The sequence below is a fragment of the Vulpes vulpes genome, chromosome 14 (genome assembly GCF_048418805.1).
Source record: "Vulpes vulpes isolate BD-2025 chromosome 14, VulVul3, whole genome shotgun sequence".
NCBI classification, from domain to species: domain Eukaryota; kingdom Metazoa; phylum Chordata; class Mammalia; order Carnivora; family Canidae; genus Vulpes; species Vulpes vulpes.
In genome coordinates, this window is record NC_132793.1 from 81,680,658 (window position 1) to 81,707,360 (window position 26,703).

Here is a 26,703-nt window from a genome sequence, read left to right on the forward strand (position 1 = left end):
AAGAGGGACACTATCTCATACTCAAAGGATCTATCCAACAAGAGGACTTAACAATCCTCAATATATATGCCCCGAATGTGGGAACTGCCAAATATTTAAACCAATTAATAACCAAACTCAAGAAATACCTTGATAATAATACACTTATACTTGGTGACTTCAATCTAGCTCTTTCTACCCTGGATAGGTCTTCTAAGCACAACATCTCCAAAGAAACGAGAGCTTTAAATGATACACTGGACCAGATGGATTTCACAGATATCTACAGAACTTTACATCCAAACTCAACTGAATACACATTCTTCTCAAGTGCACATGGAACTTTCTCCAGAATAGACCACATACTGGGTCATAAATCGGGTCTGAACCAATACCAAAAGATCGGGATAGTCCCCTGTATATTCTCAGACCATAATGCCTTGAAATTAGAACTTAATCACAACAAGAAGTATGGAAGGACCACAAACACGTGGAGGTTAAGGACCATCCTGCTAAAAGATGAAAAGGTCAACCAGGAAATTAAGGAAGAATTAAAAAGATTCATGGAAACTAATGAGAATGAAGATACAACCGTTCAAAATCTCTGGGATGCAGCAAAAGCAGTCCTGAGGGGGAAATACATCGCAATACAAGCATCCATTCAAAAACTGGAAAGATCTCAAATTCAAAAGCTCACCTTACACATAAAGGAACTAGAGAAAAAGCAACAAATAGACCCCACCCCCAGCAGAAGAAGAGAGTTAATTAAAATTCGAGCAGAACTCAATGATATCGAGACCAAAAGAACTCTGGAACAGATCAACAGAACCAGGAGTTGGTTCTTTGAAAGAATTAATAAGATAGATAAACCATTAGCCAACCTTATTAAAAAGAAGAGAGAGAAGACTCAAATTAATAAAATCATGAATGAGAAAGGGGACATCACTACCAACACCAAGGAAATACAAACGATTTTAAAAACATATTATGAACAGCTCTACGCCAATAAATCAGGCAATCTAGAAGAAATGGACGCATTCCTGGAAAGCCACAAACTACCAAAACTGGAACAGGAAAAAATAGAAAACCTGAACAGGCCAATAACCAGGGAGGAAATTGAAGCAGTCATCAAAAACCTCCCAAGACACAAGAGTCCAGGGCCAGGTGGCTTCCCAGGGGAATTTTATCAAACGTTTAAAGAAGAAATCATACCCATTCTACTACAGCTGTTTGGAAAGATAGATGGAGTACTTCCAAATTCGTTCTATGAGGCCAGCATCACCTTAATTCCAAAACCAGACAAAGACCCCACCAAAAAGGAGAATTACAGACCAATATCCCTGATGAACATGGATGCAAAAATTCTCAACAAGATACTAGCCATTAGGATCCAACAGTACATTAAGAATATTATTCACCATGACCAAGTAGGATTTATCCCCGGGACACAAGGCTGGTTCAACACTCGTAAAACAATCAATGTGATTCATCGTATCAGCAAGAGAAAAACCAAGAACCATATGATCCTCTCATTAGATGCAGAGAAAGCATTTGACAAAATACAGCATCCATTCCTGATCCATCCCTCTTCATAGAGGGAACATTCCTCAACATCTTAAAAGCCATCTACGAAAAGCCCACAGCAAATATCATTCTCAATGGGGAAGCACTGGGAGCCTTTCCCCTAAGATCAGGAACAAGACAGGGATGTCCACTCTCACCACTGCTATTCAACATACTACTGGAAGTCCTCGCCTCAGCAATCAGACAACAAAAAGACATTAAAGGCATTCAAATTAGCAAAGAAGAAGTCAAACTCTCCCTCTTTGCCGATGACGTGATACTCTACATAGAAAACCCAAAAGACTCCACCCCAAGATCGCTAGAACTCATACAGCAATTTGGTAGTGTGGCAGGATACAAAAACAATGCCCAGAAATCAATGGCATTTCTATACACTAACAATGAGGCTGAAGAAAGAGAAATTAAGGAGTCAATCCCATTTACAATTGCACCCAAAAGCATAAGATACCTAGGAATAAACCTAACCAAAGAGGTAAAGGATCTATACCCTAAAAACTATAGAACACTTCTGAAAGAAATTGAGGAAGACACAAAGAGATGGAAAAATATTCCATGCTCATGGATTGGCAGAATTAATTTTGTGAAAATGTCAATGTTACCCAGGGCAATTTACACGTTTAATGCAATCCCTATCAAAATACCATGGACTTTCTTCAGAGAGTTAGAACACATTATTTTAAGATTTGTGTGGAATCAGAAAAGACCCCGAATAGCCAGGGGAATTTTAAAAAAGAAAACCATAGCTGGGGGCTTCACAATGCCAGATTTCAGGTTGTACTACAAAACTGTGGTCATCAAGACAGTGTGGTACTGGCACAAAAACAGACACATAGATCAATGGAACAGAATAGAGAACCCAGAAGTGGACCCTGAACTTTATGGTCAACTAATATTCGATAAAGGAGGAAAGACTATCCATTGGAAGAAAGTCTCTTCAATAAATGGTGCTAGGAAAATTGGACATCCACATGCAGAGGAATGAAACTAGACCACTCTCTTTCAACATACACAAAGATAAACTCAAAATGGATGAAAAATCTAAATGTGAGACAAGATTCCATCAAAATCCTAGAGGAGAACACAGGCAACACCCTTTTTGAACTTCGCCACAGTAACTTCTTGCAAGATACATCCAGGAAGGCAAAAGAAACAAAAGCAAAAATGAACTATGGGGACTTCATCAAGATAAGAAGCTTTTGCACAGCAAAGGATACAGTCACCAAAACTAAAAGACAACCTACAGAATGGGAGAAGATATTTGCAAATGACATATCAGATAAAGGGCTAGTTTCCAAAATCTATAAAGAACTTATTAAACTCAACACCAAAGAAACAAACAATCCAATCATGAAATGGGCAAAAGACATGAAGAGAAATCTCACAGAGGAAGACATGGACATGGCCAACAAGCACATGAGAAAATGCTCTGCATCACTTGCCATCAGGGAAATACAAATCAAAACCACAATGAGATACCACCTCACACCAGTGAGAATGGGGAAAATTAACAAGGCAGGAAACAACAAATGTTGGAGAGGATGCGGAGAAAAGGGAACCCTCTTACACTGTTGGTGGGAATGTGAACTGGTGCAGCCACTCTGGAAAACTGTGTGGAGGTTCCTCAAAGAGTTAAAAATAGACCTGCCCTACGACCCAGCAGTTGCACTGTTGGGGATTTACCCCAAAGATTCAGATGCAATGAAACGTCGGGACACCTGCACCCCGATGTTTCTATCAGCAATGGCCACAATAGCCAAACTGTGGAAGGAGCCTCGGTGTCCATCGAAAGATGAATGGATAAAGAAGATGTGGTTTATGTATACAATGGAATATTACTCAGCGATTAGAAACGACAAATACCCACCTTTGCTTCAACGTGGATGGAACTGGAGGGTATTATGCTGAGTGAAATAAGTCAATTGGAGAAGGACAAACAGTGTATGTTCTCATTCATTAGGGGAATATGAATAATAGTGAAAGGGAATATAAAGGAAGGGAAAAGAAATGTTGGGAAATATCAGGAAGGGAGACAGAACATAAAGACTCCTAACTCGGGGAAACGAACTAGGGGTGGTGGAAGGGGAGGAGGGCGGGTGTTGGAGGGGAATGGGTGACGGGCACTGAGGTGGACACTTGACGGGATGAGCACTGGGTGTTTTTCTGTATGTTGGTAAATTGAACACCATTAAAAATTAATTAAAAAAAAAAAAGGGTTTCTCCATTCTCTAAAAAAAAAAAGAAAAGAAATAAAAGACATTAAGTACAAAAATAAGACGAGGAAATCTGAATCTTCAAGTTTCAACTCAGCAGCGTCTACATTACTTTATTTACTTATCTGAGGAAATCTTGCTCTCGTAGGCTAGTAACGATTTTACTGTTAGTAAAATCCATAATCCTCCTAAAGCATGTGCTTTATCCTAAGAATGGCAGAAGAATGGAATGATGCATCCCCTCCAGGGGACGGATGGAGGAAGTAGTGTGCCATCATTGCTCAGATGTGGGGAGCCTGCTAATGTTGGCTGGGGCTCTTGGAGCTTATGTTATGGCTGAACCTACTCCTGCTCCAGGGGACGGAGTGGACTATCATGTGAAGCCAATGCTGCTGATCTAAGGGGCTAAGAGACAGAGCTTCTCATGCAACAGCATAAGGAAAAGGAAGCAGTCCAATACAAATTCACTCTTTAATACAGAAATAAAATAGTGTAGTTTTTTTTTCTAAAGCTAATGTCGTTGGTGTGTTATCCAAGCACAAATGGATGCTATTTGAGTTCATGCCTATTATAGAGACTAAATCTCACTTAAAAATCTGCAATGTACACAGGTATTAGAATGAACAGATATACCACAAATTACATTTAAACCATCTTCCTCTACCAAAAGACTCTTGCTTTATCTCTGCTTTTGAAAGGCCCATCTCTGAACAAGAGAGAATAACTCACTTGTAATAGGTCTTATTTAATATATATATATCAGAGAGCATTGCAAGTACTCAGCATAATTATCTCATTAACTAACAATCGACCCATCTATAACACAGTTTAATAAATGTAAAATCGAAGCTCAGGGAGGGCACATAAATCCTGGATGTGGTCCCTCCTAGTCTCCTTGCCTCCTCCCCTTCCCTCCATCCCCCTAATGAAAGAAAGCTCCCACACATTCAACTCTCCTGAGTTCTAGCAATTTGCACATTTCACTCATACTTTTTACTTACTTTTCTTAGAGGGAGTAATTACTAGTCAATAAACGAATTATACATATTTACATGTGATATCTGGTATAATTATAAATTCATTTGATAGATGTTTTATTGTGTCCACTTTTCAAGCATGGAAATAAGCAGTATAATATTCAAACACTGGAGTTAGAATGTCAGCCCTGATTCATCTTACTCCATGACTGGCAAATGCTCTCATCTCAGCACCTCTGCAGTGCACTGTGCAGTATCCCAATCAACCACATGTGTGGCTCCAAATTATTGAAATAGGCCCTGAACTCAGGTGAGTGATTCGTAAGGCTCCTGGGAAGGAAATAAGCTGCAAATTAGAAACTGTAAGATTAAAAATTGGAAGACACTAGTATGAACAGTGTGAATAGCATTAGCTAGCAGGTCTTTCTAAAAGATTTTGAAATTGCTGCCTAATAGTTTGCACAGGTGATGCTCTAATTTGTGAGATGATGGGCTGTGTAACCTTATCAAGTGAAAAAACCTACTACTTGAAGGTACAGATTCACTGGAAGATGGGCTGCCTCTATAATTTGTGGGGCCCACTGCAAAATAAAAATGCAGGGCTGCTTGGTCAAAAATGTAAAAAAAATGTGAAGATAGTGTCATAAGAACATTAAGCTCATTCAGGGCACCATGGGCCTGCATAAGGAACTCCCTCCCCTCTAAAGGCAGCTTGGCATTTCTCATAGGTCTCTGACTTCCCACTCTGATTTCTACATTCTTTCTCTAGTGTCTGAATACAGACTTCCTCCAACAGGTTGTGTGCCCCACAAAGGTGTACAGAACCTGGGTTATGGTGACAGGAGGTGCAGGGGCTTTAAGGCTCATTGAGGAAAGTTGGGAACTGACTATACCTGAAGAATCCCAAGAGTCATGAAGTGAAATAGAGGAGACAGTTGGGGGAAATGGACCATTTCATCAAGATCTTCAGGAGGTTAGATATAAACCTTGTACAGGTGTGGGACAGAGAGTTAGAAGGACCATGCCCTGAGGTGAGATGTGTCAGGTTTCAGGATGACAGAGGGCCAAGGGAGATACTGGAGGAGCCAAGTGCTCTGGGCTAATCCCAGGCTTGAGATTCGCCTGGCTGGAGGAGTCTGAGACTACTGGTGCTACTACCTGGACAGCATACAAGTCACATAGCGGTGACAGTAATTAACACCTCACATCTCTGGGGAAAGATTAAAATTCAAGGTGACAGGTAGCCATTTAAGGAGAAAACATCTTTCATTTTAAAGGAGAATTAGAATGCCAGGGTGCCAGTTGATGTAATGATTTCATGATTTTATATCAGCATGAATGGCAGTTTTGGGAAACTTAAACCTCCATCTTTTTCTCAAAGAACTAAAATTCTCATGTTTACAACCATGGGACTGGGAGAAGGAACAAAAACAAGTGGACTCTGGCAGCCCTGCCTGTGAGAGAGGCCACAATCACCTGTAGTCTCGTGAGCCTGTAATTTCTCTGCTCTCCAGGGCACATTCCCAGAAGACTCCACTGCTGGTCCAGGCTAACTCCCTGTGACCTTTCTACACAAATTCCTGTTTAGGCATCTGCTCACAAAGGGGTTTGGGACTTAGAGTTTATGAGGTTTCCCTGGAGATTCTGACATCCACCTGGTCTAAGTCCAAAGGCTCTGGATCAGGGGTGAGCTGGCTATGAATCCATGTCAATGACCACTGTCAGGAAGGGAGAGAGAGGCTAAGTGTCTGGACCCTCAGCAGAGTCATGACCACCTGAGAGGCATACATTCTACTTCCAGGGGCAGCAGGGATGCAACCCTTTGGTGGTCATCTCAGGTCCTTTGCTAGTGCCTCTTCTCAGGCTGTGTAGAACCCCCCTAAGATGGAGCCCACCCTAGGGTAATAACCCTGTTTGTAGTATCACTTTACTAAATATAAATGAGCTGTCCTCAATTCATTTGCTTGGACCCCCATTCACCTGATTCTCTAATTTCCTGTAATTCAGTTATTTCACAAATTAAATTCTTATTCAGGTTCAAAGCATTTAGCAAGATGACCTCTGATTGAAACCTATTAGATCCAAATAAAGATAAACTGTACAATTAAGTATTCTCTCCTGGGCTGAGGCAATCCATATTGACTATACTTTTAGCCCACAAATAGGTTCACACTGCCTCTCCCAACCCAGCAAAGGCAGTAGCAGCCCAACAGCAAATTCAGTAATATTTCCAGCTTGTTTCTTTTAAAACAGAGCCTGACCATGACCCTCTGTAGCTAAAAATGTTTGTTTGTTTTTTTTAGGATGCTTGTGAAGTATAAATTTGAAAATCCTAAAACTGTATATTGTCACATATGTTTCAAGTATTGAAAATTCCCTTTTCTGTATTCAATAAATGGAATGTCAATACAAATGAAACTGCCTTTAGGGATTATAAGGGAAAGGAGGGAAACTGAGTGGGGCAAAATTAGAGAGGAAGACAAACCATGAAAGACTCCTAACTCTGGGAAACAACCACAGGGCTGTGAAAGGGGAGGAGGATTGGGGGGTGGGGGTAACTGGGTGATGGGCACTGAGGAGGGCACTTGATGGGATGAGCACTGGAAGTTATACTATATGTTGGCAAATTGAATTTAAATTAAAAAATAGTTAAAAAGAAGAAACTGCCTTCCTCCTTTAGTTGAATATATTCTCATGCAACAGACATGAGAACCAAGAATCACAAACATGTATCTGATTTGTAGAATTAATTATGATATGACCTTGGGGCTCCCTCTAAGCCAGGCTGTGGGCACATCTCTGTTCATCAAAATGACAGCCAGTGCCTGAGAACTATTCTAAGAAGGCAGTGGGCCTCATTCTTCTCAGTGAGTTTGCAGATAATCATGATGGCCCATAATGCTGCTACATATCCTTTTCTGAAGTGTGCACACCTGGACTTTTTATTCCTCAGTAATGCTGGAGATATAAGAAGCACAAGGCTGGGAAGTGTCAGAGAGTATACAGATACTTGACCAGAATGTACCTTCAGAACACAGCCACCTAACGATGCCCAATATGCTGGATTTTAAGTGAATCTGTGTTGGAAAGCAAGCAAGCATGAACAATTATGCAACTAGCTGAGTAAGCAACTCAGCAACTGATACCATATGGTCCCACTGAAGACATTGTCTTATTCTGTCTTTAACCATATCAGAGTATTAAAGAGAAGTCACTGAAGAAAGATTTTAAATAAACAATAAAATATATGAAGCAAGAAAAACATAGGTATAGCCATGGTTAACAGCTGAGTTTGAGTATACTTCTTCCTGAAGACATAATATTACTCTAAGCCTTTGTGAGCTGCAGTTGTGCCTGGTGATAGTCTACCTCTAAAAGAAGGCTGGAAGACAAAAGGGTAATGGATATTTTCTTCCACTCGACGACTGGGATAACATTATAAAAGCACAGGCCTACTTTCTGACCTCCAAAAAACATGCCTCCCCAACTGAGAGCAATAAAACATGAACATGAGAGGACTCTGAAGCTAGAATTCAAAGAATTTCCTATCAATGTATAAAGAGCAAAAGAAGTATGGAGGATAAGCCTTCTTCTGTAATATAGAACTTCAAACTAAAGACTGACAAGGAAACAGTGTGTGTATAAAGATGTGTGGTCAGTGTTCCTCTTCACACACAACCTGTTTCCTTGTCAGTCTTTGGTTTGCAATACCACTTACACAGGCCTAGAAGCACAACAGAGGAAGTTTCGTGGCCGTTTTCACACTGCTGGGGAATAAAAGAACAGGCCAGAGAGACACTGAGGAAGAAGAAATAATTTAAGAAAAATATAAGGACTCAGGGCATGCCTGCCTGCTCCCTGTTATCATTCTGCACTCTGAACTTTCCACAGTCCTCAAGTCAAGCTAACATCCACCCCCTGCACTGACACAGCAAACATAATTAATATCACCATTTGCAGATGAAGAGATTGAAACTGTGCTCCAAAGTCAGGCAGGGTTTCTCTGTATACTTAGGATTAATTGGTCTGTTGGTAGGGATGAGGTTTGTTGTAAAGTGAAGGGAAAGCCATACTGCAGAGGGCATGCTGCCTGTGGAGTGACGGATGTGGGCATGGGTCTCAGGCCAGTGTCTAACTCCACATGGTTCTGTCTCTGAAAAGATGCTGGTGATACTGACTTCATGGGACTATGTGAAGACTAAATGAGATAATTTGGGTAAATTGTTTGGTGGGCATTGGGAATCCAGTAAATGCTAGTTCCATTCTCTTGCTCTTTCACTGAATGCACACCTTTTTTTTTTTCTTTTTGATAAAGCAAAGTAGTGTGATGACTGACATCCCTTGATACCCAGCGATTTCAGCAGATTTATGGTTTTATGCTTTAGCTGAAAGCTGTTTAAATTGATTGCTGCCAAAGCATATATCACTTCATTCATTCCAAACAGCTTATCTGCGGTAGATGCTAGGTGCACTCCAGAGAGGAAATGGTTGGATGAACTATTAGGTTGAGTGCAAACCAATAAGGATGGAGCATGAGGTAGCAACTTTCTCAAATCTGTTCTGGTCAAAGCTGGTGAGATGTTTTGTCCTTCTCTGAGTGTCCGTGATGTGCCATGAGGCACTCAGCACAAGCCCTTTCTGCCTGTTCTTCCTTCCTGTTCAGGATGCCCCAATGCCCACTCCAAGCCTCACACTGCCTGCTCCCCTGGCTAGCTTCAACTCATCTCTTCACATCTCACAAGTTCATTGAGGAATCCTCCGATGATCTCTCATCTATATCAAGCTCCATTATAACATCACTTCAAAGCTGGTCACTCCATTTCTCCAAATAATTTACCTCAACTTGTATAATCCTCTGTTTCAGTGGTTATGTGAATACATGACTCCTGTACCTTCTACTACTATACCTTCACCTTGATTTTCACAGGCCATGTCTAGTTTCACTCCTAGCATAGTGGCTGGCACAAAGAAGGTGTGTGGCCATCAGCTTCTAAAATGGCTCCAAATATCTCTTCCTCCTGGCATTCCAGCCCTTGAGGATTTTCCCGCCTCTCCTGTGGGTTGGACCTCATGGTATGCTCTGATGAACAACAGGGCAGAAGTGATGGGGTGTCACCTTCAAATTAGATGACAAAAATTTCCCTCTTACACATTCTCTCTCTCTCTCCCCACTCTTCCTTCTTCCTTTTTCCTTTCCTTCTTTCCTTCTTTCCTTCTTTCCTTCCTTCCTTCCTTCCTTCCTTCCTTCCTTCCTTCCTTCCTTCCTCAATCTCTCTCTCTCTCTGGCCTCTCTCTGATAAAACCAGCTGCCCTGTGGAGAGGCTGATGTGGCAAGAACTGAGGGAGGCTCCAGCAAAGGCCAGCAAGGAACTAAGACCCTTGCTGGGTCCAACAACCAGTGAAGAATCAATTCTTGCCAGTATCCTCATCAATGGATCCCTCCCCTAACTCCAGTCAAACCTTGAGATTACTGCAGGTCTGGCCCTATTTGCTGCCTGTGAGAGATCTTGGAGCCAAGATGCCAGCCAACTGTGCCTAGATTTCTGGCCATATAAACTGAAACAAGATATATGCCATTTAAGTCACTGTTAGGGTAATAGGTTATGCGGCAATAGGGAGCTACCCATACTTAACTGTATACTCGTGACCTGATGAAGAAATACATACTGATGGACAATGTGTATTTACATCCAAGCAACAGGAGAAAAATGGGGTATTTTTCTGAGTTGTAGAAAAATAAAGTGGTCCACAAAATTCATTTCAATAAACAATTCTTCTTGTGCTTTACTGAAGAAAGCATTACTAAAGAAGTCATAGTTATTGGAGCTGAAAAGATGGAAATAATTTGTCTGGGCAGGGAGGAACTTTCAGGCAGTGGAAGAAGCATATACAAGCTAATCAGATTCTGATAGAGCAAAAGATAGTTACTGAGCAGCCACTAAGGCCATCCACTGAGCCCTGCAAAAGCAGGACCCTACCCCTAAAGGCATGACACTAAGTACAACACACAAACCAACAGAGAAAAAGTCAACAGTGATATCCGCAAGTGTCTAACACACATCCGTAGCCGGCTTTGTGATCACTCTGTAAATAGTCTCCTGCCAAGCCTGGAATGATGGCAGAAAACTGCTTGGGAGGAGGACAACATTACAAGTTATACAGGCAAAGAGAAGAGCTGAGAGCATTCCTGGTGGAAACAATGGTACTAGCCAAGGGACAAAGTCCCATGAGCCTTGTGGAAAGCTTGACATCCATGGCAAGGAGTTTGGACCTGAGCCTGGAAGCACTGTTTCCATTTAAAAGACGTGAACAGATGGTCATGAGGAGTGGCCAGGAGCCCCCAGGCTGGGGAGCCTCCTACAATATCATGCCAGCAACACTTGGTGATGTGACAGCAGATGGAATGGAAGGCAAGGAGCCAGAGATGGTACCCAGGGAAGGTAAGCCAGCTGTAATCACACAACCATATGAAAGAGCAATGGGAATGTCTCAAAAACTTTCCAGCAGAGGGCTGACCAGCTTATTTTGCACATTCTGGGGGGTTACTTGGCAGCCATGCCAGGAAGATTAGAAAAGGAAGCATCCAGAGTCAGAAGCACAAGAAGAGAGCAGAATTCTAGGTGAGGGATTTTCAGACAGGGTTCTATGGGCCCCCGAGGCAGGTGGCTCCCTGAGGTGGTGGGAGGGTCCAAGCAGCATGGCTCCAGCTTCCTCTTCCTACTTGCCTCAGAGAAGTTCTGACATCTACCTATTTTATGTATTTTGGTTCTATGTAAGAATTTAGGAAATAGTGTATGTGTGGGGGAATTGTACAGCTACTCTACTGAAATTCTCTAGTTGAGGTTAAAAATCAGTGAAGAATGGGGTCTTCCATCAACACTGAGAATGGGGATGCAGAACCCACCAAGGCAGTATTTTGCATCAAGCTAGGCCACCAGGATGCTGTGTCCTCAAGTACAGACCTGGTCTTTGAGAACCTCATTCACTGAGGTAATCTGGGGCTCTCTTCCTCAGTTTCCTCTAAATAAATCAGGCACCACAAAATAAGACCTAAAATAGGAGACCTGCCTTGCATGTGGAACAGTGCTATTCCAGAGGATTTCATGCTTCTTTCATGGCTATGAAGACCTACTTGAGGACTTCCTGTACCACTTTAAGGGCCAAGAGAGCTCTACCAGGGACTGCAGTGGCCTAAGTCCTTGGACTTACAGCATTTTTCCTCTCACTGTGTCTTCCTGTGGATGCAGAGATAAGTTCAGAGCTCTGGCTTCATACTGGTAGCATCACCCAGGCAGCATACCTGGCGACAAGACATATTTGAAAAGTAAAAGACACAAGATCAAAGATAATTCTGACTTTGTCCATTTCTTTTGAGTGGCTGATTTTGCAAATAAATATGTTGCTAACAATATGGAAACCAAGAAGCAGAAGTTTGGATTGACAAGGATGTTAAGAATTCGCTGAGTAAGGAGTAGTTACCAGATAGACACACAAGATCTAGGAAGAAATCAGAAATCATGTCAACAGCTTAGGCTAAAAAAACCTCACAAGATGCTCAAATCATAGTTTTCCAAACAAGGAGCACTGTGTACAGTGCATAGCATCTAACATTCTCTCTTTCAGTGCTTTTAGTCTGCCCAGCACTGCTACATAGAGAGATTTTCAGAAAACAAAAACAAAAACAAAAACAAAAGAAAACAAAACAAAGCCTAAGATGCTCCTCAAATACTAGATGCTAGAAGAGTTTTCACCCACCAGTGTACCTGACAGAAACGTCAGCTCCTCATAGAGAATGGGTCTTGCTGGTCAATTTCATCAAAAGAGACTTATTCACAAAAGACTGGACAATTCCAGAAGGAGAAAGAAAGGGAAACTGAATTCACAGGGTCACTTTTTTTTTTAAATCTCATGTAAATTCCTTTTAAAAGCTGAAACCTTATTGTTTCCCTCATTCAAATGTCTTTCTCAAAATCTCTAACTTGTAACTTTGAAGCCAAAAGGAAAGAAAGGAAAACAGTATTTTACTGCTTTATTTGATAATTCACTTCCTTGCATGGCTCCAAGGATGAGTCTATCTTTAGACTTCGATATTATGAAAGAGAAGGATGGGCAAATGAGAGTCTAGAAACAAAAGGTAAGTGATTGCAAATCATTGGCACAATTAATTGTTGGTAGGAAATGTTGAGTTTCTTTCAATATTATAAAATATAATTTCCCCTTTGTGTCATAGGCTCATGAAATTGTAGGGCATTTACTTTAGAAGAGATCAGAGAGGATACTGGAGGGATGCTTCTTCTCCCCAACACTGTCCCGAAGACCTTGATTTCCACTGGGGCACTTCAGTAACCTGGGGGCAGCTTCTGGAGGCCAAGGTGCAACCTCGCGTCCAAAGCTCAGCCATTTGTTTCATTCCATTTCTTTCCTCTTGCAGGATTTCGGGCGCTCTTGGGTGGATGAAGAAAGACTAGGCAGTGTGGTTTGTGCGGACTGGAGCGTATCTCAGGATACTCCCAGCTGTGGGTGCTTGCCTGGCAGCCTGAGGGCTATGAACTCAGAAAATGGTCATGGATAAGCTGACTCCCAACCCACCTCGGACACACAGCTCCTCCTAACTGGCCTAGCTCTGCTTTGCTGCCATGAGCTGCAGGGTGACTCCAAGTGCGGGGATGTGGGCAAGGGGCAGCTGCATCACCAAAGCAAAGACTTGGCAGAGTCAGCAGAGAAATAAGAATCAAGTTGAACAATGGGAGGAGGGCAGAAGCACAAAGGGGGAACAAAAGTATCTGAATAAGGAAGAACTTCCTGGAAAGATAAAACAAGAAGCAGATTCTTTTAGGTAAGTGGCTAAATAAGTGTAAAGGAACTCCACAATGGGAGTTTCTCAGGACTGGTCTAAAGTATGACACCTATTTTTAAAAACAAATTCTCTATAATTTCAAAGTTGAGTTACTTCTTACTATTTATTACATCCTTTCCACTTGAAGATTATTTTCTTATGATTGAATTTCACAAACCTGTACACATGTATTGACCCTCTTCTATGTGCACAGAATCCTGGAAAATGACAGCAAGAGACAAAAAAAGAATGTTTCCCAAGAACTGAACTCCAGGAGCAGTTAAAAATGTTAGGGGTCGCACACATATATTTAGCTAATAGGAATATGAAGAAGCATGGAGAAGGACAGGAGGCAGCTGGGGGAACCCAGGAAGAGCCCCTGCCAGGACTAGCCTGGACAGGAGGATGATGGGCTGGGAAAAGAGAGGCTGGACAATAGCTGCTGGAGCCTAGGATCTGTGGCAGTGTGTGAACGACTGACAGCCCCCAAGCAAACAAGATGTCCCCTGTTGCTACTTGCAGTCCTAGAAGCACAGGGGATGAGCATGGTATCTGCTCCAAAGGTCAGCCTCTCTTGCTCAACTCCTTATTCTTCACAAATGAGGAAGAGAAAATTTGCACACATTTTCCTCTTTCTCTGGATCTTTCCTGTTCCCTTTGCACCCTTGGGAATGCCAAGCTCCAAGCACCCCTGAATGTCCACACTGCACTGCTCACACCCCCCACATCCTGATGCTGGGGAGAGCATGGTGGTCACTCCAAAGTGGGAAAGTTGTCCATATGTTTCATGAAGTTTCTACTGTCCAGGTCATTCTGCTGTCCCACCACAGGCACCTTGTGAAGCTGGCAGTGTCAAGAGTAGTCAGTTCAAGAAAAGAGGGAGAACACTGACTAAGCACCACAGCCCACTGGAATGAGTGCATCTGCAATGGGAGCAGGACCAGTGGGGAGGAGGATCCTGTATTCATGGATATAACCAGTACTCATGGTACTCCTTCACCGCAAAGGAAACATGCAGTTCTGAGGAGACCTTGGTATAGAATGTTATGGCTCCATGAAGCCCTGAGCACCTTGCTATGTTATTCATAATATTCCAGGTGGTTTCTGTATACCTCAGGAAATTCCTAACTGCAAAATGTAAGTTACCTCCATTGTGACTGATTTGAAATGATGCTTGTGATTATTTCTATGGAACAAAAATTATCAGAACATCAGAGGCTTTAGTAGGGAAATAATCCCTAGTCATAGCAGTGTGGCTTTCAGGAAAATGGCATTTAACTGATGTGATTTTGAATTGTGGCTTTTTCCCCAAGAATCCAAATCATGTTAGTAGCTTAAACTGACTGAAATAGTATATGGAGAGGCACACACATTCCTATCTGGTTAAGATTATCTAACACAGACATGTACCTGACCAGCATCACAGCAGGTACTGTAAGAGGCACAAGGATGAGAAAGCACCTATAACTTCAGGGATCTTAAAGCTAGATTCAAAGGATAAAAGTGTACACTTCCAAGCAATACCAGTATTTAGTGTTCCAAGCCTAGCATTGTGAGATACTAGGGTTTATTAGTGAACAAGATGCTAAAGGTCCTGCTCTCCAGAATGCACATCCCTAAATATTACTCCCACAATTCCATTCTCAGAGAGTTTCATCCATTCTATCATTTATCCATATCACCTCACACACCAACTGCAAGTCTGCTCTGAGTCCTATATGTGTGCTAGTCAGGGGATGACAGAAACACAAACTCATTCCCTGGGGGACTTCTGAGTCACATAAGAAAGAAAGATATGAAAATAGCAGTTATCAACTATGCTGAGGTGTCCTGGCCACAGCAATTATAGGGGTGCCATAATATATGATATTCACCTTGACCTTGGGATTGAGACCTCACTCAAAGTGTGAAATGGGGTACAGTCACCAGGAGGGGCTGACACCAGTGGGTGCCCTCCTGGTGGAGGGGATGGGCTGCCATTCTCCCTTCTGTATAATACCCCTCAGCCATGGGTCATGTCCAGTGACTCATACTGACACCCTCCTTCCCCACGTAGGAAGTCTCAGTGATGGTGAGCTGAAAACGGCTGCCAGCCTGGTCACAAGTCCCAGCTATGGCTTTGGCAGAACCAATGAACAGCTTCATTTTTGGAGTGGGGGATTCAGGAAGCACCATTCACATCTGTAGAACCAGCCTTGGCTTCAAGTTTACTTTGAAGTTTACTTTACTACTTCCATTTACTCTCTGTGGGTGAGTCTTGTGCTCTTCATTATTAAGTGGAATGATAATCCTTAACTCATAGGACTGTCCTAGAATAGTATAATAGTCTAATATATATATATATGACTATAATATATAATATGAAACATAACCTAGCTAGGGGGAGTAGCTATACAGAGAGGGAAGCTGCAACTGCTTCCACTAAAGGGGTGATCTGTCAGTCACCCCTGCTCAGATGCTGAGTCCTGAGAAAGGGGTAAAGGTAATGGGTGAACTACAGCCTCCTTGAAGCAAGTCAGGATCACATGGATAGTGACAACCTCTTATAAATGACCAGAACCTGCAAAACATGGGGTGGGCCCTGTCTTGGTTTGCTAGGTCTGTCACAACGAAGTACCACAAACCAGGTGGCCCCAAAAACAGAAATGGGTTGTCTCATAGACAATCTGGAGGCTGGAAGCCCAAGATTATGGTGGTGTCAGAGTTGATTCCTTCTGAGGCCTAGGAGGGAGACCCTATTCCCAGCCTTTCTCTTGGCTGGTGGTTTGCTGCCCATGTTTGGGCATTCCTTGGCTTGTAGACTCTCTACCCTCATTTTCACATGGTGTTCTTTTTATGCGCATGTGCCCAAATTTTCTTTTTATAAGAACACTAGTCTTGATGGAATAATCATACTCCAGTATGACCTCATCTTAACTAATTACACTTACTATGACTCTATTTCCAAATACGGTCACATTCTAATGTATTTGGGGAGAGGACTTCAATAAGTGAATTTGAGTAGGGAGGTTGTGATGGGGAGGGGGATATAATTAAGTCCATCACAGGTCTCATTAACAATATTTATAGATGCTATCTGCTGCCTCCAGGGAACTAGGGGGCAGGGGTAAAGCTGGCCTTTCAACTCTCTGCATAGTTGGGGTACAGCATTATTTTTGAAAGATAGGCTACATAATTAACCTATTTGGAAGCTTCCTTGAGGTTTCCTCCTGAACCTACAATAAAATCCAAACATCTTACTATGACAAAGTCCCCACTGTGATCTGGCATCAAAAAGAAATCATATCTAACTCTCTCTACTCTCATATAAGGATATGTGGTCACATCCAAGTGTTTCATTTCTTTGTGTATCTGCCTGAAAATTGAAGCCATCGTGTTGTTCAGTGGTTTACGCCATAGGAATGGAAGGTACATAAACACTGTGGCCTTTTGTGGCTTATTACAAGACAACATGTCCCATTACCTGCCTCAGTATCTGGCACATAGTGGGTGCTTAGTAATATTTATTGGATTAATGAAGTCCACTAGCCTGTAAGTCACCCTTGACTTCTCCCATTCTTAATGCCTATGTGAGATCAATCGTCACGTCTGGAAATCTGTATTTCTCAAATCCACACTCACATCTATATCCATCATGGCTATTCAGGTTCAGGACTCATATTCCTCCCCTTGAACTTGCACAGCAATCCTCGGATATTTCCCTAACTCAGTCTTGCGAGCTCTTGCTCCACAATGCTACAGGAGAGACTTCTCTGAAAGATACATATTACCAACCACCCTTAGGAGCCAATAATTGTACCTAAGCATCTGTAACAACAGCTCAGCACTACACACCTGTCCTTTTAGTCACACCACAGGTGCAAAATAAGGCCACAGCAAACTGAATGCTGTTTCTTGCCTCTAGGAAGCTGTACCTATGTGAGGGCTGGTGGGCACTTCATCAAAGTGAGAGGTGAGAATTTCTTCAGATTCTTTAATGGTGAGCCCCAATTCAATGGCTCACCCTTTCCAAAAATGTTTTTTATATGGGACATAAAGAAGGCACTCTTTTCAGAGGTACATCATGTAGCCCATATCATGGAGAATGGGAGATATCAATCGTGAAATATACCATAGAAATGGAAAAGGTCAGGATGAGAAAAAAAATATGAAGCTATTTATACTCTTGAAGGAATGTGTGTGCGAGATCAACACTAACAAAAGAGAGATGCTTTATTATCATTACAGATATCTCACTGTTCCTAAGTCACTGAAAAGTTCACAACTATGCATATGAATGCCCCCATCCTGCCAGGTAGTATCTCTAATAACATTTCATATAAAATGGTGGAAACTTCCAAGACACAAGAGGAAAAAGAAAACAAGACAGGTAAGTTTAAAATGCATTCATTTTACATTTAAGATGTGCCTGTTAGAATAGCTCATGCTGGTTTCCTGTTTACTCTAAAGAGTGAGTGGTTGCTCTACCATCTTCTAGATGGACAGCCTTGGAGATATGACACAAGGGTTCTAAACTTTAGTTCCATTAGCCATAAGCTTGGGTGATGATATCAAGGTCCTCCAGAGGTTTACTGTCAGGATGAATTGCTTACAACAGTGGAAGCAATGGAAAAGTATTACCTAATATTATTAGAAAAAGAGAAGTTAATGTATCAACTAATAAAATCGTAACCTAATGACCTGGCAAAGCATATGGTATGAAGGATGTTTTTGTGTTCACACATAAAGATATACTAATGGGTATGTATATGGAGAAGCAGAGGGTCAAAATGATTTTTGTCCTTTTATTCATTTGACACATACTTATTAGGGCATGTGGGCTGAATGCTAATGAATCAAAAAGAGATGTGGGTGGTGGCTCAAGGGCTCATAGTCAAGTGGCACCTGCTGCAGAATGAGTCTTGCTGGATCTCAGGTTGAAAAAGCCTTTAAAAGTCATTTTCTTTCTCAATCCGGGAGATTGTTTTCTAAGTCCCAGAAATCATGGTCATTTACACTGTGTGGCTCATCCAGTGTATTTTTTTTTTTTTTAGGTTTTACTTATTTAAGTGATCTCTACATCCAACATGGGATTCTTTTTTTTTTTTTTTAATTTTTTTTTTTTTTTTTTATGATAGTCACAGAGAGAGAGAGAGAGAGGCAGAGACACAGGCAGAGGGAGAAGCAGGCTCCATGCACCGGGAGCCCGACGTGGGATTCGATCCCGGGTCTCCAGGATCGCGCCCTGGGCCAAAGGCAGGCGCCAAACCGCTGCGCCACCCAGGGATCCCCAACATGGGATTCTAACTCATGACCCAGAGATCAAGATTCACATCTCTTCTGGCTAGGCCACCAGGCTCCCGTCCTCCAGCATATTCTATTGATTTATTTAATAATGTGTATATTTTACGTATTATTATTCCTATTCTTGTTAGCTTGGAAGTAGCTTTCTGTCCTGTGATGAACCACATCTCAAATACACAAGCTTTATGTGTGAAAGTATTATTTTTCACTTCTTATGAGAATATTACAACTATCTATTAAGACCATCCTCCTAAATGACCTATACCAGACAAGTGCTTTGGTCCTCTAAAGCTAATATTGCTATGAAGAAAAAAATCATTAACACCCTCTAGGATTTCTTGGAGAGTCATTACATAGGGAAAATCTGGACATACTGGTCTCTAGTACTCCCTCTTTTTCACTAATCTGAAGGCATTCAGGGATGTCACTAAAGCAAGAAAACAATCCTAAAGTAATGTTTTATTAGGGCTTTACTCTCAGTCCCAAATCGCTTCCTTGTTGATTATTATAAATGAAACTTTGGGGATGCCTGGGTGGTTCAAAAGTTGAACATCTGCCTTTGGCCCAGGGTGTGATCCTGGAGTCCTGGGATCGAGTTCCACATCGGCTCCCTGCAGGGAGCCTGCTTCTCCCTCTGCCTATGTCTCTGCCTCTCTCTGTGTCTCTCATGAATAAAGAAAATCTTTAAAAAACTGACGATGGGGATCAAAATATAGATGCAAAACTGCTATGAACCATAAGCAGGATAAATGCAAAGAAAACCAAAACACTGGGGCACCACAGCCTTAGCTTCCTTTGGACTTTCCTGACCTTAATGCTTCAGAAAAGTTTTATGAAACAACTGGGATCCTGTAGTAATACAGACATTTCTGTAATGGAATTTACCTCCCTCCCTCCTGGGCTTCCCTGATTCCACGTGGTTGCCTGACATCTCTTCTTAAAATTGCAGCCAAAAGTGAGAGGAAATGGGATGAGGTTCAGAGACATCTCAGCAAGCTTCACAGGCCCATGTTGTCCCCTTCCTCTCCTGGCTGCATGTCTTCCTACAAGTTTTATATTTTTAGGCCACAGAGCACATTCTTGTGGTGTTCAACCTGTCCTCAAGACCTGTACAGCTGCCCCCTTAATTTCTGGGTAACACATTGTCACAAACAGTTATTATAGTCACATCCATTGACTCAATCACTACATGTGTTAGATTTCCTCAGATGACTTAGAACCAGTTCTTTTAAAAAAAAAAAAGGCAAAAAAAAAAAAAAAGGGCAAAGAAGCCAGTCTGAGAGGGCTTCATACTCTACGATTTCAACTGTATGACTTTCTGGAAAAGGCAAACCATGGAGACAGTAAAAGACTTGGTAGTTACTGGGGTTAGAGCATAGGGATGCAGATAGAACACAGCCACTATTCTACTTTCTGTTTTCACTGCCTAAAAATCCTAGGCAGTGAAAACATTTTATGTGATACAACAATGGTGGATACATGTCATCATACACTTGGGAAAAAACCATAGGATATACAACACCAAAAGTGAACCATAATATAAACTATAGACTTCAGTTAATAATAATAGTAATGTATCAACATTATTTCATCTATTGTAACAAATGTACCATACTAATGAGAGATGTTAATGATAGAAGGGGTGTGTGGGTGTGTGTAGAAGCATATAGAAACTCTGTGATTTCTGTCCAGTTTTTCTGTAAATTTAAAATTGTACTACATGATGTGAGTCAGAGAATGACAAATGCTATACAATATTACTTATACATGGAGTCTAAAGAAACTGAAATCATAGAAACAGAAAGTAGAATAGTGGCTGTCAGGGGCTGGGAGTGGTGGAAATGGAGAGATGTTGGTCAAAGGTACAAACCTGCAGCATCGAGATGAATAAGTTCTGGGAATCTAACATACAGCATGGTGATTATAGTTAGTAATATTATATACTTGAAAGTTGCTAAGATCTTAAGAGTTCTCATCACAAAAAGGGAGGAGTAACTATGTGGGGTGATGGAGGTGTTAACTGACATTATCATGGTAATCATTTTGCAATATACATATATCCAATTGCCAAGTTGTAAACCGTAAACTTATACACTGTTATGTATCACTTCTATGTCAAAAAAGCTAGGAAAATATTTTTAAAGTTCCTCTAAAAAAATGAACTCTATTAATTATTTTTTAAAAAAGGAAAACAATTTTAACATTACACTCACTCTGAGCCCTTATCAACTCAACTTCCCAGTTAAAGCTGAAGCTCAAAAAAAAAAAAAAAAGGCTGAAGCTCTGTAGTTGCTGTATTTTAATAGTGGCTACAGAAGTGCAGGTGGTCATAGCTGGAACCACTGCTCTGAGATTTCCACCTTCGTGAGCTTCACATACTCACTACAAACACAGTACTTGGAAAAGCGCAGGATCTTCTCTGCCATGGCCGTGTGAAGGTGACAGAAGATGAGGCTGATAACACAAAGTAGGTACAAAATATGAATTTTCTTTGTTACTTTCCTAAAAAGTTGTTTATGGTGAACACTCTCAAAAATAAATGTGTAAGCTCTCCTGATTTGCAGAGTCCCAGTCTTGAAATAAACCCTGCACAATTTTGGTTAAGAATTGTACACTTTTAGATATGCTGTAGTGACAAAGACATGGAATGCAATTAAAGATTGTAAAAACTGGGGATCCCTGGGTGGCTCAGAGGTTTAGCATCTGCCTTCAGCCCAAGGCGTGGTCCTGGAGGCCTGAGATCGAGTCCCACATCGGGCTCCCTGTGTGGAGCCTGCTTCTCCCTCTGCCTGTGTCTCTGCCTCTCTGTGTGTGTGTCTCTCATGAATAAATAAATAAAATCTTTTTTTAAAAAAAGATTGTAAAAACAGATTCACCTCAACCTGTGTGAACCAATTCTAATATCCTCAATAACTAGAAAAAGCATAAACAACTCCAGCATAAACAAGACAACGAGAATCAGTCTATTAAACAATAGATTGAAATGCAACTTCATTTTTATTTAGCAGAGAGAATGTCTGAAACTGAATCTTCAGTATTAATATTAATAAAAGAAAGAGAAAAGTGGGAGGAAGGAGAGGGAAAAGAAGTAGAATTAGTTTTTCTCTCTTTCCTTGATTGTTAAAAGAATATTTGGTGAGGGAGAGCCATAATTTTGCCAGGTGTTAGCATTGCAATCAAACACCCCCCCCTAAAAAAATTACACCCTTAAATTCCACACACATCTCTAAATTGTACTTTTTCCTGCATAATATATTCTTTGATTGTTTTGGTCTCTCTCATATTCTTTTTATTTGTATTGCTGACGCAATTCCCAATACCCACTTATACCATCAGCTCTTTACTTTTAAACTGCTTTTACTTTTCATGAGGTCCACTTTGAAGCACTTTACATTCTTTGTAAACTGCATTGTTTGGTGTTTTAGATAGAGTGGATATATATGATGTGTTCAGCAGTGTGAAAAGAAGTCCTTTATCATTTTGACTTCCAAGCAGAATTTTGAAATTTGGAGCACAAAGGTTAGAAATACTCATCCTTCAAGAAGCAGCTGCATAAACAGGATTTTTAGGGCAGTGAAACTATTCTGTATAATTCTATAATGGTGGATACATCTTCACACATTTGTCCAAATCCATAGATGTACACCACCAAGAGTGAATCCTAATATAAATTAGGATGCCTGAGTGATAAAGAAGTCAATATAGGTTCACTGAATGTAACAAATGTACCACTGTGGTTGAGGAGGGTGGTGTTCATAAAGGGTAAGGCTGTACCTGTGCAAAGGCAGGAGGGATATGGAAAATCTCTGTACCTTCCTCTCAATTTTGTTATGAACCTAAAACTGCTCTTAAAAATAAGTCTTTTTTAAAAATAAACATTTAAGTTTTCTAAAAAAGCAATTAGGAGCCCCTGATTCACAAGCCTCCTGAAACATCCCACAGGGCAATGGAATCTCCCCTCTTTTGAGACACAGGAATCTCTTTGCTCTGAGACCTGTATACCATGATGGTTTGTTTATGAATCTAGACTTGCTCTTCCCACTCATTTTTGTGGTAACCTACATCCAGAACACTGCATGATACACAGTAGTCATATGTCAAATGTTAACTGAATGAACAAAGATGGAAGTAGAAAAATTCACCCCAGAGAACGTAGGAATTGAATATTTAAATGTATCTGTGTATACCTAGATTGATCAATCTATCTACCTATCTATAAAACAAGCCTTTGTCTATCTATCTATTTATCTAACTATTATCTATCACCTATCAATACTTTGTGAACACTTTATGCTTTGCTTGGTTAACATAAGTTAATAGTACATTAATATTCCTCTTGGAAGCAGACAAGGGGACAGTCCAGACAATTCTAACTCTAGCTCTGCTGATAACAGACTATAAATATGTCACTATTTCCAGAGCAATGCATTTCCTAACATTCACCTTGCCCATGGTTGCCTAGACACTTGCCTCACTTTCACAAATAAAAGGCAACCAACATTTATTGGCCTATCCTTTCAATGCAGTAGAGATAACTCCTAAAAAGAAAAAAAAAAATTGGACCAAATGAATTTTCAAGATATTCAGGCAATTTTTTTTAAATGGGAGGTTAACTGGAAAAGCTTTCTACTCAATCTCATTTTTAAAAAATCTAACAGCAGTATTTTGGTGTCTGGCACAAAACATTTATGATTTTGATGTTTATATATTTTTTCTCAGATAATGGAGGTCTTACAAAACCTCAGACCATTTTAAGATCATTCACCCCTCTTGATGAAGGGGTCAGAGTAAATTATTTTAAATAATGATTTTAGGGGATCCCTGGGTGGCTCAACGGTTTAGCGCCTGCCTTCGGCCCAGGGCGTGATTCTGGAGTCCTGAGATCGAGTCCCACATCAGTCTCCCAGCATGGAGTCTACTTCTCCCTCTGCCTGTGTCTCTGCCTCTCGCTTTCTCTGTGTTTCTCATGAATAAATTTAAAAAGTCTTTATAAATAAATAAATAAATAAATAAATAAATAAATAAAGATTTTAAAGCATTGTCAGTTCTATGCTATGTAGTTGTTCTCGTTCTCTCTCTCTCTCTCTAAAAGGGAAGAAGGGGGTCTGAAGAGAGATCTTGCTGCATATGAACAATCTTACAAAATCTGACCTATATATATCTTAGATGGAAGTGGGTCTACACACATCCTAAATGCCCACGTCTGCCTAAGGATGAAGCCCAACTCTTCCTAAAGGCTTCAGGGCCTGAGTCCCAGGCAGGTCCAAGGTGCTGTCTAGCTGCACCCCACTCCCTTGGCTTTTCAAACAGCACTCCAGCCCCTCAACCCCCAATCAGGTCACACACCTGTCTTCCTGCATTTTACTGAAGACTTCCTCATGCTGCCCCACTGGGAAAACACCCATCTATCGATCAAGTTTCAGACTGAGACTTTATCGGAGAAATATATTCCAAATGTTGCCAGCTCTGCCAATAGGGTGCCTGCCCATGAGCAGAGTCCTTATCACTCTATAGGTCACTTAGCCTCCTTCTCTGAAGCTTATGATTTCCAGGCAGAAATTTCTATCAATTCCAATAGCAAAGTTTAATTCTGGGCAGAGAGTAGATCTCAAAGTTATAGAGTTCACAAAAATTCCTAAGACATATGAACGCAAGCCCCTGTTTCTAAAATAATTTCGTAAGTATATCTCTATGGAGACACTCCTTTTTTAGTGTCAGATATGAGTTAGTGTTAGACATGAAGGTGACGAATAATGTGGAACTAATGTAAGAAAATAAAACTCCAGAATGAGAAACAAATGAACTAAGAAGTGATTACAGTCTTTATGTGGTCAACTGAATAATTATTTATCAAGGAAAGGGAATATTACACTTAAAATTTACATTTTGCAATCCACAACCCATAGGTTGTGTGATGTGAATTCTCTTTTACTCACCTCTTTTGCCAGTGTCCAACCCCCAATTTATGGATGACGTGTTGTTGTTTTTTTTAAATGACTCACCCATAAATATAATTCTACCCCAACATGAAAAACTTTATATCATCAGAGAAAAGATGAACACTTTTAATATCTGGCGATGAAAAGAACTGATTTTGCTACTAATTCTGGAGGGATTATTTCCATCTACAGAATATTGCAATGAAAAGACAGCATCTAAATCAGCATTCTGGCAATTCCCCACCCTTAGCCTCATCCCCTCACCAAACCCAGGAGCCAGCGAACAGCAGTAAAGTATGAAATACAAAGAAGACCCCCAGCAGAGCTCCTGCCATCAGTAGGTCAACAAAGGTCAAAGTGTGCTCTTGGAACCCTGCACACTCCATTCAGGGAGCCCCATCCCGGCCTGGAGCACCTCACCTCAGGGCACACTTTTACGCTAATGTATTCTAGCATTCCAATACTTTCCTCACAGCTAAACACTTTTTACAGGGAAAGCCTTCTTTCACATCACAATTACTTCTGGAGCTCATTTTGCCTCTAAATCTGTGATAATACCCTACTCAGGAAAATCACATACTTGATGCCAGACTTTCTCTTGTAAATAAATAAATAAATAAATAAATAAATAAATAAATAAATAAATAAATAGTTTATTTACCCCCTGAGTTCAAATTGAAGAGCAAAGTATAAGCTGGGTAATCTCAGATTCTTTCCTAAGAAACAAAAAAAGGCATGTCTTTGGGGTCTTGAAAAACTGAACCAAAAGTAAAAAAGCTGTCATTTATATTTATCCCTAATATTAATGAAATCAAATATAGTCAATGACTGCATAATTGCAAATAATCCCATCTGAAGATCCATGTGCAGTAAATAACGTGTGTGGAGAAGGTGGGGAATGAGATGCCTTTTAAACACAAGAGCCATGTCTCACTACTATGGCCACAAACTCCACTACTTGATTTTTAAAAATTTTAAAAACCATTTTCAATATTTAAACTACCCATCAATGCTATAGATTTAAGAAGTCAATTGTGAGTTTAAGCCTGCATGATAAATTTCGAACAGAAACTCACAGCTAGAATGTAAGTAAGGGTCTTCAGATCAGAAAAGAAAAGAGCTTCTTACCATGTTTATTGATGACACAGGGCCAATGCTGTTAACATAGATGTCAACGTCAATTACGGTCGGTTTTACTGTGGAGAAAAATACATGTGCGTTAACATTTTGTGCCAGAGTGGCCGAGGAAAGTATTCGACTTCCTTTGACTCATGCACCAACCCCTCAGAGATATGTAGAAAAGGGGTGGATATTTCTTTTGGATTTGCCTTGCAGTTGCAATTAAAACCCTGCTTGTCTTCCTTTTAAAAATTCTCAAAGGACAGGAGATTCTTACTTGTATTTAACAAATTCTTGGAAAACAGGGCATTTATACACTGCATGTTGCCAGGAATAGATCACCGTAAAGATATTCTGCAATATTTGTTAAGCTGATTATATGGCAAAGAAAATATAAGACAATAAATATAAAATGATTAAAGACACTGCACAAGATCCTTGATGCCAGGGTTTTCTATAAAGCCAAACCCCAGTTACGAGTAATATCAAAGATGGCTCCAGTTCCTTATCTGTCACCTGACCGCATAACTAATTGTTCTAAAGCGAAGTGACTCAAGCCAAGATCTGGAGAGTGCCTACATAAGAGAAGAATAAGGAATACTGATTATTGTCATTGTGAAACCTGAAGACACGTACATATCACAGATTTAAAATCCTGTAACTCAAAAATGAATAACATTTTAGTAAGTTAAAGAATTACAGTTTCAACCATGAGGGCATAGAATTTATAGACGAGAGATTGTAATCCAACATTGTGCATCAAAGATAAAATTGGT

General features: G+C 40.7%; 1 protein-coding gene across 2 annotated transcripts in view; it reads right to left on the reverse strand.

The window, feature by feature from the left end:
* Positions 1-26,703, reverse strand: part of GABRG3 (gamma-aminobutyric acid type A receptor subunit gamma3) — a 675,209-nt gene that overhangs the window by 614,080 nt on the left and 34,426 nt on the right. For both annotated transcript variants that reach the window (XM_072737022.1, XM_072737023.1), the window contains exon 3: positions 25,937-26,004. In XM_072737022.1, coding sequence (XP_072593123.1) covers positions 25,937-26,004 — 68 coding nt within the window. The remainder of the gene's footprint in view (positions 1-25,936; positions 26,005-26,703) is intronic.